At 44.0% G+C, this 14,485-nt stretch overlaps 1 protein-coding gene across 7 annotated transcripts; it reads left to right on the top strand.

Moving 5' to 3' along the window:
* Positions 1-14,117, top strand: LOC110538690 (pyridoxal-dependent decarboxylase domain-containing protein 1). 7 transcript variants are annotated; one of them, XM_090193906.1, is made up of 25 exons: positions 3-202; positions 1,604-1,680; positions 1,844-1,912; positions 2,061-2,141; positions 2,700-2,849; positions 2,927-3,116; positions 3,270-3,338; positions 6,017-6,095; positions 6,597-6,681; positions 6,792-6,840; positions 6,969-7,070; positions 7,275-7,400; positions 7,508-7,558; positions 8,258-8,338; positions 9,269-9,329; positions 9,546-9,616; positions 9,691-9,796; positions 10,031-10,202; positions 10,371-10,489; positions 10,637-10,758; positions 10,938-11,030; positions 11,147-11,243; positions 11,332-11,430; positions 11,583-11,794; positions 12,123-12,376. In XM_090193906.1, the coding sequence occupies exons 2-25, from the start codon at positions 1,604-1,606 to the stop codon at positions 12,198-12,200; spliced, it is 2,439 nt and encodes an 812-aa protein (XP_090050032.1). In that variant the 5' UTR covers positions 3-202; the 3' UTR covers positions 12,201-12,376. The 7 variants fall into 7 exon arrangements, with proteins under 7 accessions (XP_021481338.3, XP_090050032.1, XP_021481335.3 ...); XM_021625660.3 differs by having other exon boundaries at positions 2,703-2,849; positions 11,583-14,117; XM_090193905.1 differs by lacking the exon at positions 8,258-8,338 and adding an exon at positions 7,889-7,933 and having other exon boundaries at positions 2,703-2,849; positions 11,583-14,117.
* The last annotated feature ends 368 nt before the right edge of the window (positions 14,118-14,485 follow it).

Genomic DNA, 14,485 nt, shown 5'->3' with positions numbered 1-14,485 from the left:
ACACACAGCACCACATTGGTGGCGTAGACATACGTCAGCTCTGCCAGCGTGGAATACGGAGCGCCAGTCCAGGAAGTGAACATTTACAGGAGTTAGCTGTTCAGCCGTCAATATTATAATATTCCTCACGTCCATACAGACTGGATAGGCGGCGTATCCTTTTCTCAAGCTTTTCAACTGTCTGAAGGCACCGCGTCACAAGGTAAGCACAAACGAGCTGTCAATCTCGGTCGGGTCCAAGCGGTAACACTAGGCAAACTATGGCTAGCAATGCTAGTTAGGCTAACAGCACCAACAGCGGTAAGCCAGCTGTCATTGCGAAGAATTACGCGGAACTAGATGTATTTACTTTATTCACGCAATGCAATGTGGCATTTAACCCTTGCATGTCTTTATTTTTCATGGCTTATGTCGTCAATTAAGAAGCTGCCACCTTCCATTCATAAAACAACTTATCATCGTGATGACGACGCTGCTAATTTATTATGGATGGTCACGGATAGCTGATTGACTAGCGCAGTTGCCGCGTTCAAAACATCTGGGAACTCTGAAATCTCTGACTTCATCGACAACTGAGAACGCGGGGGGGAAACGAGTTTCCGACGCTGTGTTTTAACATTTCAAAAGGTCAATAAACATCGCTTTCAAAACCGGTTTTTGAAACATGCTGATATGTCCCTTTTCTTAACAGAAATAAATATAATAAAAAAATACACTTACATTAGCAGTTTTCACATACCCACAAGATGTGTGTGCCTCCAGTCGACGAACTACACTTTCCACAGTTACGATTACACACAGATTTGGAGCATGCTAGATGGCTATTTAGCATAGGTGGCCACCTATGTCTTCCGTAAACATGTAATGCAACTTGGAGATATGGCTGTGTAGTATTTTCATTTGATATGGAAGATACGTTCCTTATGTTTCCAAAACCGTACGGCAAGCGATGCGTGTTATAGGGCAAGAATCTGGGCTCTTAAACTCCCCTGGTCAGAACACATTTCAGTAGACAGCCAGAGAGTCATCATGATCACGGATGTTTTTCATTGGTTAACAGACATTTACTGAAAGACAAATATCTAGGCAGATCATAAATATATTGAGTGGTATGTTGTAGAAGCAGAAAATCCAGTTTGATGAAATCAGCCAGGTAATCCAACTATCACATAACAGGTATAACCACACCCATTATCATTTCAGACAGAAATTAGGGCCTTGAGGCACCACTGGTAATGAATAGAAGTTATAGTCAGACTGTATTTACTTTCAACTGCTTCTCCAGTCGCCTGGAATTGGCAATAACATGAGCTAGACTGTGGTAGAGTCTGTTACATCATGCTAATGTCAATATTTGACTAATGTTAACAATTAGATTGACCTCTGTTTACTATACCTCTGATCCACCTCAATGTGCAGTCCAATAGGTGACAGAGGAGGGTAGAGGGAGGATTAGTGTTAAATATAAGGCTTTAGGGGGAGATAGAACTGAAAGATGTGTTTTTAGCTAGCCTCTGGCAATGGCTCTGTCTAACCCTGAGATGGAGTGAGGTATCCATCTGCTTTAGTGTCTTTTTGCTCAGTCTCTGACTTCTGACTGTAGATGATGGTCGACCCCACACTCGCTGAAATGGGCAAGAACCTCAACGAGGCCATGAAGATCTTGGAGGATGGCGGAAAGTGAGCTTTTATGAATTGGTGTTTGTTCATAAAGATGTATTGACTAGTATTACACTGGCTGTTAATGACACACATCTCTTCGCACATACTGTATGTTAACACAAGTCCGATGCACACACCTGAAGGACTATCTGACTTTTTGGTTTTGTTTGTTTCTCTCCAGAGCATCAGATCCGGATGCAGATAGACGACAGTTCAGCAGGAGTAGTATCCCTGGACCCCTACAGGGAGAGTGAGTACAGTAGATAGCCCTGTTTCTCACTCTCAAACTAGTATATTTCTCTGTCTCTCTCTCTCACACATACAAATGTGGATGTTATTTCACAGAAGTAATGAGTTCCCTCAAGCAACGCGTTGTGTGTTTTGTTCCAAACTTCCAGTGGGCAGGATGTGGCCAGTATACTCCAGCTGGTCCAGAATCTCATGCATGAAGATGAGGAGGAAGACAAGCCAAGCCATCGGTAGGTCTGACATTAAAACACCACTACTGAGAGCATATGTCAGTTGGAAGGCCATCTTAGAATTTTCTTATCTGTATAATAAGAATTTCCATGTGAACAATAATAAGTTGTTGATAATATCAATGAAAAATCTATCCGGTTTATTAAAGTTGCAACAGATCAGAGGCAGAGAAAAGGTCTATCTGGCCTCTTGGAGACAAGCCCTTTATATTCTAATCAGACAGTACCAAGTGCTCTGTAAAAAAACAGCCCAAGAGGCTTGTAGGAAGTCAAAACAAATTGCAGTGACATTGTCAGCTGCTACAGAATCACACCGTGTTTTGCAGAATACAGTAATAATCAGTGTCCTTGTACCTCCAGTCTGGCGTCAATCACTATCAACAGAACCTTGCACAAACAGAATGTGAAAACATATAAATATGCTAAGCATTGTGTTAATCACTCTTCACTGTATATGAACTTTATTCATCTTAAATATTCCTAATACAATCAGTATAATACAGTTTATCAACATCACGTCTTTGTGACCTAACTTCCTGTGGGGGTCTTGTCCCCCAGCAGGATGCAGAATGTCGGAGAGCAGGGTCACATGGCGTTGCTAGGACACAGCCTAGCAGCCTACATCTCCGTGCTGGACAGGGAGAGACTCAGGAAGCTGATCACACGCATCGCGTCTGACACAACACTCTGGCTCTGCAGACTCTTCAGGTGTGTGTCTGGGTCTGTCTGTCGAGTGCGTGTGTGTGCTTGTTCCTGATGCTTTGCTAATTTTGATGTCCTGCCAGGTATGAGAGTGGCTCAGCATACTACCATGAAGATGACAGAGAGGGCCTGCTGAAGGTGTGTCGCCTGGTCATCAACACCCGCTATGAGGACTACTCCACAGAGGGCTACACCGTGCTCAACTCCAGACAGCCTGTCATTTACCAGAGCGCCACCTGCAGGCCTGGCCTGGGACAGCACCTCTGCAGCCAAGTAGGCGTAGAAGCAGGCATAGAAACGCATTGCGTGTTCTTACATGAAGACACACAGACAGACCTTTTTGATGTTACTTTAGTGTTATAAGAGCAGATATTTCAGAAGTATGTAGATGTAGATTGACTTTAACACAAATCCTCTCTTCCTCAGCTGGCTCTGCCTCTGTCTAGCCTGTGCACCGTCCCCTGCAACACCATGTTTGGATCCCAGCACCAAATGGTACATCAGCCTCATTTAGATAGGGCTCATACAATGTACACTACATTACCAAAAGTATTTGAACACCTTATTCCAAAATGATGGGCATTAATATGGAGTTGGTCCCCCGAATTTGCTACCATTAGATATTGGAACATTGCTGTGGGGACTTGCTTCCATTCAGCCACGAGCATTAGTGAGGTTGGACACTGTTGGGCGATTGGGCCTGGCTCGCAGTCGGTTTTCGATGGGGTTGAAGTCAGGGCTCTGTGCAGGCCAGTCAAGTTCTTCCACGCCGATCTCAACAAACCATTTCTGTATGGACCTCACTTTGTGCATGGGGGCATTGTCATGCTGAAACAGGAAAGGGCCTTCCCCAAACTGTTGCCACAAAGTAGGAAGCACAGAATCATCTAGAATGTCGTTGCATGCTGAAGCGTTAAGGTTTCCCTTCACTGGAACTAAGGGGCCTATCCTGAACCATGAAAAATAGCCCCTGACCATTATTCATCCACCAAACTTTACAGTTGGCTCTATGCATTGGAGCAGGTAGCGTGCTCCTGGTATCCTCCAACCCCAGATTCGTCCGTTGGACTGCCAGATGGTGAAGCGTGATTCCTCACCCCAGAGAAGGCGGTGAGCTTTACACCACTCTAGCCGATGCTTGGCATTGCGCATGGTGATCTTAGGCTTGTGTGCGGCTGCTCAGCTATGGAAACCCATTTCATTAAGTTCCTGACGAACAGGTATTGTGCTGGCATTCCATCCAGAGACAGTTTGGAACTTGGTAGTGTGTGTTGCAACTGAGGAAAGATCATTTTTAGGCACTTCAACACTTGGTGGTCCCGTTCTGTGACCTTGTGTGGCCTACCACTCCGCGGCTGAGCTGTTGTTGCTCCTAGACATTTCTACTTCACAATAACAGTACTTACAGTTGGCCGGGGTAGCTCGAGCAGGGCAGAAATTTGACAAACTGACTTGTTGGAAAGGTGGCATCCCATGACGGTGCCACGTTGAAAGTCACTGAGCTCGATTTTATACACCTGCTAGCAAAAATAGCCGAATCCACTCATTTGAAGGGGTGTCCACATTCTTTGTGTGTATGTGTATATATACATATGTGTGTGTATTTAAATTCAGCAAAAAAAGAAACGTCCTCTCTGTCAACTGTTTATTTTCAGCAAACTTAACATGTGTAAGTATTTGTATGAACATAACAAGATTCAACAACTGAGACATAAACTGAACAAATTCCACAGACGTGACTAACAGAAATGGAATAATGTGTCCCTGAATAAAGGGGGGGTCAAAATCAGTATCTGGTGTGGCCACCAGCTGCATTAAGTACATCTCCTCCTCATGGACTGCACCAGATTTGCCTGTTTTTGCTGTGAGATGTTACCCCACTCTTCCAACAAGGCACCTGCAAGTTCCCGGACATTTCTGGGGGGAATGGCCCTAGCCCTCACCCTCTGATCCAACAGGTCCCAGACGTGCTCAATGGGATTGAGATCCGGGCTCTTCGCTGGCCATGGCAGAACACTGACATTTCTGTCTTGCAAGAAATCACGCACAGAACGAGCAGTATGGCTGGTGGCATTGTCATGCTGGAAGGTCAGAATGAGCCTGCAGGAAGGGTAAAACATGAGGGAGGAGGATGTCTTCCCAGTAACGCACAGCGTTGAGATTTCCTGCAATGACAACAAGCTCAGTCCGATGATAATGTGACACACCCCCCCCCCCCCCAGACCATGATGTACCCTCCACCTCCAAATCGGTACCGCTCCAGAGTACAGGCCTCGGTGTAACACTCATTCCTTTGACGATAAATGTGAATCCGACCATCACCCCTGGTGAGACAAAACCGTGACTCGTCAGTGAAGAGCACTTTTTTCCAGTCCTGTCTGGTCCAGTGACATTGGGTTTGTGACCATAGGTGACGGTGATGTCTGGTGAGGACCTGCCTTACAACAGGCCTACAAGTCATCTGTCCAGCCTCTCTCAGCCTATTTGGGACAGTCTGAGCACTGATGGAGGTGCTGTGTGTTCCTGGTGTAACTCGGGAAGTTGTTGCCATCCTGTACCTGTCCCGTAGGTGTGATGTTCGGATGTACCAATCCCGTGCAGGTGTTGTTACACGTGGTCTGCCACTGCGAGGACGATCAGCTGTCCGTCCTGTCTCCCTGTAGCGCTGTCTTAGGCGTCTCACAGTACGGACATTGCAATTTATTGCCCTGGCCACATCTGCGGTCCTCATGCCTCCTTGCAGCATGCCTAAGGCACGTTCACGCAGATGAGCAGGGACCCTGGGCATCTTTCTTTTGGTGTTTTTCAGAGTCAGTGGAAAGGCCTCTTTAGTGTCCTATATTTTCATAACTGTGACCATAATTGCCATACCGTCTTTAAGCTGTTAGTGTCTTAACAACCGTTCCACAGGTGCATATTCATTAATTGTTAATGGTTCATTGAACAAGCATGGGAAAGAGTGTTTAAACGCTTTACAATGAAGATTTGTGAAGTTATTTTGATTTTTACGAATTATCTTTGAAAGACAGGGTCCTGAAAAAGGGACGTTTCTTTTTTTGTTGAGTTTATGCATTTAGGACACTGGGGTGCCTGTATGCGTACTACCTACCATACTACCCTGATTTTTAAATGGAAAACAATATCTTTCTCCATGGGTGTTTTGCTGTTTGCAGGATATTGCCTTGCTGGACAAGCTGATCAGAGAGGATGTGGAGACTGGGAAGCTTCCATTGCTGTTGATCGCCAACGCTGGTCAGTGGGGAATTCTATCACCTTTTTAATACAAGAAATGGCAGAGAACACACATCTACTCTTTAAAAGTGTTTTATTTTCTCCAAGGTTGTGTGCTTATTGAAAAACCTAGCATGGTGACACACTTTAAATTTTTTTAAATTTTACTAGTCAGTTAAGAACAAATTAATTTTTTACAATAATGGCCTACCAAAAGGCCTCCTGCGGGGATGGGGGCTGGGATAAAAAATAAAATGTGTTTATGTATGTGTACACACATCACAACAAGAGACAACGCAACACGGAGACAGACCTAAGACAACAACGCAGCATGGTAGCAACACACACAGTTTTACACTCTAAAGTGAAACAATGTTTACCCCTTGACCAACCAGGATGTTATTGTATGACTTATTTGGTCAAATAAAAGTTAAATCAACATGTCAGTCCCTCTATCACTGACATATTGACCAAGGCGTACTGCAGAGTGACTCAGAGCGTACTCGCTGCCTGTCTTCCCAGGCACCCCTGGGGCGGGACACACAGACAAGCTGGGCCGTCTAAAGGAGCTGTGTGAACAGTATGGCATGTGGCTCCACATAGAAGGGTGGGTAACAACATTACACATACTTGTAATACTTCTAATATGTCTTTAACCAACCATATTGGAGGAGTTTGTAAATGCTTTATAACTGCTTGGTCTTTTCTGTCTCTCAGGGTCAACTTGGCCACCCTGGCTCTGTGGGAGGTCTCGTCCCCCGTGACGGCACGTATAGGATATGCTCTCCCATTCTGTGACCCTCAGAACTCTAAATGAATACACTGTAAGATGCCTGTATAGTACGGTAATGTAATATGTCTACTATGTGTCTTTGCCCCCTCCCCTGTCCCCAGGCGGCCACCAGGAGTGACAGTATGACCCTGACCCTGGGTCCGTGGCTGGGCCTGCCTGCTGTCCCAGCTGTCACCCTCTACAGACACGAGGACCCAGCCCTGGTATGCTTTCTCCTTTCTGTTCTCTTCTTTGGTATCCCCTCTTAACTCTCTCCCTGTCTGTAGCTGTAGGGCCTTTAAACTTGCATCCTTCCTTCCTGCCTCCCTTGAAGTTACTAGAGATCTGAAATGATTTGATTGGTGTAAACTATGTGGTGTAATCTTTGGTTTCACCTATCCATTTGAGTTCTCTCTCTCCTGTCTTAGTCTCTGGCAGCCGGGTTGACCTCCAGTCAGCCAGTAGAGAAGCTGCGTGCCCTGCCTCTCTGGCTCTCCCTGCAGTACCTGGGCCATGATGGGATAGTGGAGAAGATTAGACACGCTGTAGAGCTCGTAAGTACCTTGGGTTAGTAATTACCATGTAGGTTAGCGATCTGTATTCATTTCTATCACCTTACTGCTAACAAACTGACCTGTGTTGTATCTCTTTTTGTCTGTAGAGCCAACAGCTTCTGGAGAAACTGAAGACTCTGGCTTCCATAAAGACTTCAGTAGGTCCACAACTTGCTGTTTAACTATCTACTACTATTAATGTGTGTGGAAAGCATTTATGCATTGAGGCTGTTCTAAGCAGTCATAAGCTGTTTATTGTATTTAATAACGCACAATGGGTGTTAACGAAGGCACTATAAAGCCATTATACGTAGGGGGGGTCATATGATGAAGACCCCCAATATATGAACTTTTGCTTGTTGAGTTTTAAGATACGATAACTTAAGAAAACTTTCATAAGATCACACTCAACTCGAACACACAACACACAACACACAACACACAGCTATAAAGATGCGAGCATCTGACGTCTGTTTTGTCATCATCAGGATGAGCTTGACTCTGAGATCTCTTTCGTCGATGCTTTGACTATGGTAAAGAAACAGCACTGAGCCTCGCTAACAGAGACCTCCGTCATACTGTCGCTAAACAAAGACCTTGTTCACAGGCATCAGCTCTGAGCAGATAGTGACCTTGTATAATCTGAAACAGAGTGTGAATATGATTGGCACATGTAGATTTTGAGATCATTGGAACGGTGCAGTAACTGCTGAAGTTGATCTGGTGAACAAGCAGAGTGTGTGGGTCTGGTTACTGTGTTGATGGTGGCTTTGAGTACCGTTTGTTGTAGTGAGTGTCGTGTGTAGGAAGTGTGTGTATACTGTGGATAGTGAGCTGTTGGGTTGCCTTGGTTACAGGGTGTGGTGTCTCTCTCTCGGATCCCGCCGATCTCAGGGGGCTCTCTACGGGACTTGCTGGGCTCTCTCATTCTGTCTATTGTAGGTGGGACCAACCCTCTTTCCCCTGCTTGCTCCCCCCTTTCTTTCTCTGTTTCACTCCGTACCTGACCATGTTTGTCCACCTGAATGCCCTGAAAGGCACTGTATTTGAGACACCGCTCAAATCGAGGGCATTAATTTGCTAAAACTGCAATCAGTCCACTTCCTGGTTCCAGTCCAATTATCACTACAGGCAAGTTTTAGGCACAGCAGAGAATGTCCTGTCCCCTCACCACCACGTCTTCACAGAACCCTGATGACTCTAAAGTTGAACTTTGGCCCAGGCATCATCAAAGATGGACCTCACTGTGTTTACATAACTACCCTGTTAGGGTACAACAGTAACAATCCAACATGTCACTTCAACCTGTCAATCCTGCTATGGGTACTGGGTAGTACATACCCTTACTTTGAATTGATAGCGGTGGGGAGAAATTACCAGAAGGAAAGTAGTATTTTCTGTGCTGAGATTTTCTCCAAAACTAACATTTACCCGACTCAATGATTTTATGTACAAAGTATACACAGTACATACATTATAATGGTCAGTTGTGGATTTGTCGTAGGTTGTAAGAGTTAGTCATGTATATAAAGTCCATGGAAAACACAGACATGTCCATTGTGAATGGAAGTCATAGGCATTGACATTTATGCCCAAACATTTTACTTTAAAATTATTATTATTATTTATTTTTTAAAGCTGCATGATTTAACAATCTCCATGCAGACCACTTTGACTGCTCAAACAGAGGATGTGTGTCACAAACCCAGGCATCTCCATAGCATCACATCACACAGCTTCTCCGGCCCATTCTTACACAGTACACCTGTTTGCATGTTAATGACAACAGAGTTTTTTAAAGGTCGAAGGTTATGATCCTGGATGTGTGGAACCTCACCTGTGTGTCTCTCACCTTTCCTGTGCTGCAGGTGGAGGATGAGCTCAACTCTCCAGTAGTAGTGTTCAGGTTCTCCCAGGAGACCAGTGCAGGTGAGTGGTTAACACTACTCTTCCTGTTCCAACACATTTTCCTCAACCAACCAAGAACTCTTATTCAGCTGCATCCAACTTACTTTAGATGCAATGTGTGCATTCAAATTATGTAATAATGCATTCAAATGAGTATCATGTAAATGTACCATGGGTTTGAATTTGGCATGTTATATGTAATGGGTCATAATGCTATGCCCTCTTCCCTCTACTCAGAATCCAGTGGTGGTTCTGTGGAGGGCTACTTTGCTGGAGAGAGAGAAGTGCTAGATTCCCTCAACAGATGGGTGAGCATTTGTATACACGTGTAATGGGTGAGACCATGTTGGTTGGTTGGTTGATTGATTGTGTCTGCCTGTAGCTGTGTGAGCAGTTGGCACAGCTGGTGCCCGCCAGCGGGGTAGACATAGTGGAGTTGGAGGACGAGGGCACCTGTGTCCGCTTCACCCCTCTTATGACCGCCGCAGGTAACACACACACACACACTCACCTGTAGGACACACACGCATCATAAAGAAAGGCACACACTCACCTGTAAAATAAACATTCACATGTTAGACATACCATCATTTGTATTACACACACTCACCTGTACAGTTAATGAAGAACACCTGATCATTGTCAGTCAGGCACAACTCTCCTTTTGTTGACCCTTTAGCTGTTGACCTCTGAACTCTGCCCTCTGACCTGTTCCCTCCCAGCCCTGGGGACCCAGAGGTGTGACGTGGATCTGCTGGTGGAGCGGTTGATTGAGCTGATTCCTGTGCTGAACTGTACGCTGCGTCTCAGACTGGACTTCAGAGAGGAGGTGTACCGCCACTCTGCCCTCAGTTACATAGAGGACCTCAGCTGGCCTGGCCTGGGAGCCGTCAGGTAGGAATATACTGTTATTCATTCAGTATTTGTGTCATTAGTAGCTGTTTCATTACCATTTTACCATGCCATTTCATAGTAAATACCTGGTCATTTCTGTACAGTAAAATTATGTGCAACTGCAACCAAAATGTTTTGTGTAAAGCAATGTGACTTGTATCCACTCAGGTATGAGCCGAGGGTTGAGGAGCTGACCGACAGTAAAAGAAAGCTGGAGGTGGAGAAAATCAACAGTGAGCTGCTGGTGAAACTAGGGGATCTGGATGCAGACCTCATCTTCTCCACCGGTCAGTACTGTGCCTGTCCACAGCACAGAGCTCCTTTTATCACATCTGACACTCAAGGTTTCATTCTTCCCTCAATTAAAGGAATGATTCAGACCTGGTTCTGCTTCTGCCTGCTTTACCTCTTAACTTCTCTCCCTCCATCCTCAGGCCTGGAGTTCGGACCCGAGAAGGACTGCATATTTATTGGCATGGCAACGGAGGACCTAGACGTGGCAGAGCTAGTGGATACGATAGCCGCCCTGGGGAGGGACATAGAGGAGAACGGCAGGGTAAAGCTATCTCCTTCTACTCTGTTTACCTACAGTCTGTCACTTCCTCCAACATGGCTGGTACTTCCAGATTATATAGATTTTTGATGATAAAATGTAATAATCTATGCAATACTACAATCCTATTGCATTGATTGAGTTGTAAATGACTATTTTCTTCTGTCCCATCTTGCCACTAGCTATTAGAGAACATGACAGAGGTGGTGAGGAAAGGCATCCAGGAGGCAGAGCTCCAGCTCCAGAAAGACAACCAGGACAAACTCATGGAGGAGGTGTGTGTGTGTGCGTTTTTGTATATGTATGATATTAATCAATGCTTTGTATACGTGCACATTTTATGGACTGATTTGTATACATTTTTTTGCACCATCATCTCCCTCTCTCTCAGGGTGTGTTGAGACAGATTCCTCTGGTCGGCTCCGTGTTGAACTGGTTCTCTCCGTTCCAGAGCACTGTGAAGGGCAGAACCTTTAACCTGGCTGCAGGTACACAACTGTGTGTGTGTGTGCCTGCTCATAGGTTGCTCCTGTACATCTGCATTCCGATGGTATATTAAGTGACTGTTTCCCATAGGTTCCCTGGACTCCACAGAGCCCACCTACTCCATGAAGGCCCAGACAGGTGGGCTGGTGTCGCCAGAAACCCCTACCTCCTCTGCCAAGAGACTGCCAGGTATGGTCTCACAGAATCTATAGATGGGATATTCTTGTTCTTTCACAGTCATTCTCTTTTAAAATCAAGGGACATATTTTATTTATTAAAAATACTGGAAATCTAAGACTACTATTCTCTGATTCCTCCTCCTTTTCCTCCTCCACTTGCAGGACAGAGGCTGTTCCGGCGCGAGGGTGCGGGTGGCTCTGACTCCCACAGTGAGACCAGCTCCGTGGGCCAGGCTGAGGATTTCTCCAGGGAGAGGTTCCCACAACCCACCACACCGTCCCCTGTCCCAGACGAGGCGGTTTCCGTGGTCCCTGAGAGCCCAGAGATCCCCCAGGTGCCGGCTGAACCCGAGCCCACGCAGGAGAAAGGTGAGGTTGGTACACAAGAGAAGGAGAGACAGCCTGATGGCCAGGACGCACCAGTGGAGGAGACGGGCAGATAGGACAGCCCTCAGAGCAGGGTTATTTGAAACCAGCTCTGAAAGGTTCCAGGCCAGTCCAGCAGGTGTTGCAGAGCAGGGATTCATTCCATTCTCAAATAATTCTCCCTTGCCTCTTTTCTTGACAACTGTCTCCTTATAGATCTAAAGGGACTGGAAACTGTGATGAGAGATAATTAGACAGCAAAGGCTTCACTTAGCCTACCAGAAGGGTAGGGATTGCTTTTGTCATTGTATCTCTACTTTTATTTTTTCTTTCCAGTCCCTTGATGACTGGAAGAGGTCAAGGACAAAGGGAAGGAACCAGGTTTTCAGAATGAAATCCAGCCTTAGTCTCTAGGGTTGTGTCTGACTGTCTGAGGACTCGATCATTGTGGGTTAATAAATAACTATGTAGGAGTAGGACCTAAGAACTCTGGTCAAGCAGGAACTACACCTGAGGCAGGGAGTCAAAGGTGAAGGGTCGTCTGAGGACTTCCTGGTTCATGGCCTCCACTACTTCAGTCGGTCTCGTCATGGCCCGGAGGTAAAACAGCTTATATGCAAGCCAAGTAACGTGTGACTAACACTGGAAATAAAACAATTTTATTTTCTATGTAATGTATGCGCACCTATTTCTATCCACTCAATCACCATCATGATCAGTAAAACCAGATCTATATAGAGGGAAATATAGTAGGAAAATGAAAGCATACTGTGATATGAATTGAACGAGAGAATACACACACCCACCTGCTTCTGATCTTTAAACACACCCACAGTATATGTGCTCTACCCCAATAGACCCTCCACGATTTGTCAAACACCATCCTGTTAATTTTTTCACATACTTGGGTCTGATTGGTGTTTTTTTAAACAATATAAATGTATGTTTTTAATAAAATGACCAATGGGGCTAACATTTCCTTACATTCACAAGCAAAGTCTTGCTTTACATGCATTCTGAGGAAATAGTTTTTTTTTCTTTGCCAAAAAATATAGTGGCTGTAAGTTATGTTGATGTTTCCTGTGAGAAATACATACTGTAGCCTAGTAGCTATTATAATGCCTCGACTGATGATAGCATATTTGCAGGTTAAAGGATTTGGTTTCAACGCAGGGCTGTTTAAAAAAAAAATATATATATATATATTCAATTTGTTCTGTCCATTTATTACTGCACTACCTTATTTAATGTTGCACAGTATGTGTTAATCAACTTTTTCAATTCATTTATTTTTTAATTCTCAATAAGTCTATAATTTGTTGCAATAACTACTTTGATGAAGAATTATGATTCCTGACTTGAAATGACAACAATATTTCCATCCTGCTTCCATTACAATCTCTGATTTCACGTACCTTTTCTCTAAGCCTTTTGTCAAGGATCCAGTTTTATGTTCCTTCTATACCATTGTCTTCAAAACAGAAGTTATCTAGAGAATTGAACTATTCTCGACCTACAGCTCTAAGGGGGTTTACGACATGTTTTGTACACAGTTGTAATTATTGAAATGAGAGGTGTTACATTCTCGTTGTCCAATCATATTTCTGCTATGGAGTCATAAAAATTGGGAGAACTTTAATGACCTAGGGTGTCAGTAGACTACGGACGTTGCAATGACTTTCAAATGTGATGAATCATTTGCTTATAAAACTGCTTTTGTATCCACTGTACAACACTGTGCCGTTAGACATTTTTCTATCCAAAGCAGACAGAATGGAATGAGCTTCTACTTTTAAGTTTTTCTTAACTTAGGGTGTGCACTTAACTTGAAAATACAACCATAATTGTTGTCTTCTGAATTGATACTATAAAGATGAGCTTGGTTCACTGTACTCTGATATAATTTCCATTTGTTGTATATCTGTTTAATGTCATAAGGCTTTGTTATTATGTCTTTATCACCTTACTTTGAGGACATTGTTTTCGTGTTCATTAAACATGTCTGTACATGTTACTTTTTTATTCCGCTCATAATCAGCAATTCTGGTGCAATCTACTCATAGCAAAGGAGAAAAATAACTGATATTTGTTGAACCAGGAGCGTTATTTTTGATACACCATTAATTTAGTTTTCTGAAGTGAAAATATTTAATAGATTAATGTTTTAAGGACATAGGTGGTTGAAGTACTGCGCTAGTCTCATTGAATGAAGTGCAATGCCTGTTTCTCAAAGATGTCTGAAAAAACACTAGTCAAATGTAATTTCATGGGATGGAAAGAGGGATGTAATTGAAGAATCCAATCAGCTTTATTAAAACATGATCTAAAACAGTTTTGTGTCATCAATCATTTGCAGGGACTCTTTAATTTACAAGTTGAAGATGTTAATCAAATTGTTAGTTCCCAATTTATTAGTAATTCCACAGTCAACATCATTGAAATCCTGATTTAGTACCAATGTCAGGTTGATGTGTTTCTCCTTGTCAGAAATATCCTATGGAATCAGTATGGGGAATTAAAGAACCCAAATACACACTGCAATGCTCAAACTTTTTCCTCAATGTTGTTTCGCCCTGCCTTCGTTGATGCACCGTTTTGTGCTGCTGGACATTGTGCTAGACATTGTCTCTCTCTAGTGGCAAAACTATTACTTTGCACCAAGGCCTCAGCTGAACCTCAGCAGTGTCTTTACAGAACAA

Source organism: Oncorhynchus mykiss, chromosome 12, assembly GCF_057628025.1.
Source record: "Oncorhynchus mykiss isolate SJ-2025 chromosome 12, ASM5762802v1, whole genome shotgun sequence".
In the NCBI taxonomy this organism is placed as follows: domain Eukaryota; kingdom Metazoa; phylum Chordata; class Actinopteri; order Salmoniformes; family Salmonidae; genus Oncorhynchus; species Oncorhynchus mykiss.
Note: the sequence above shows the minus strand (reverse complement) of the source record. Positions and strands in the feature narration are given on the sequence as shown.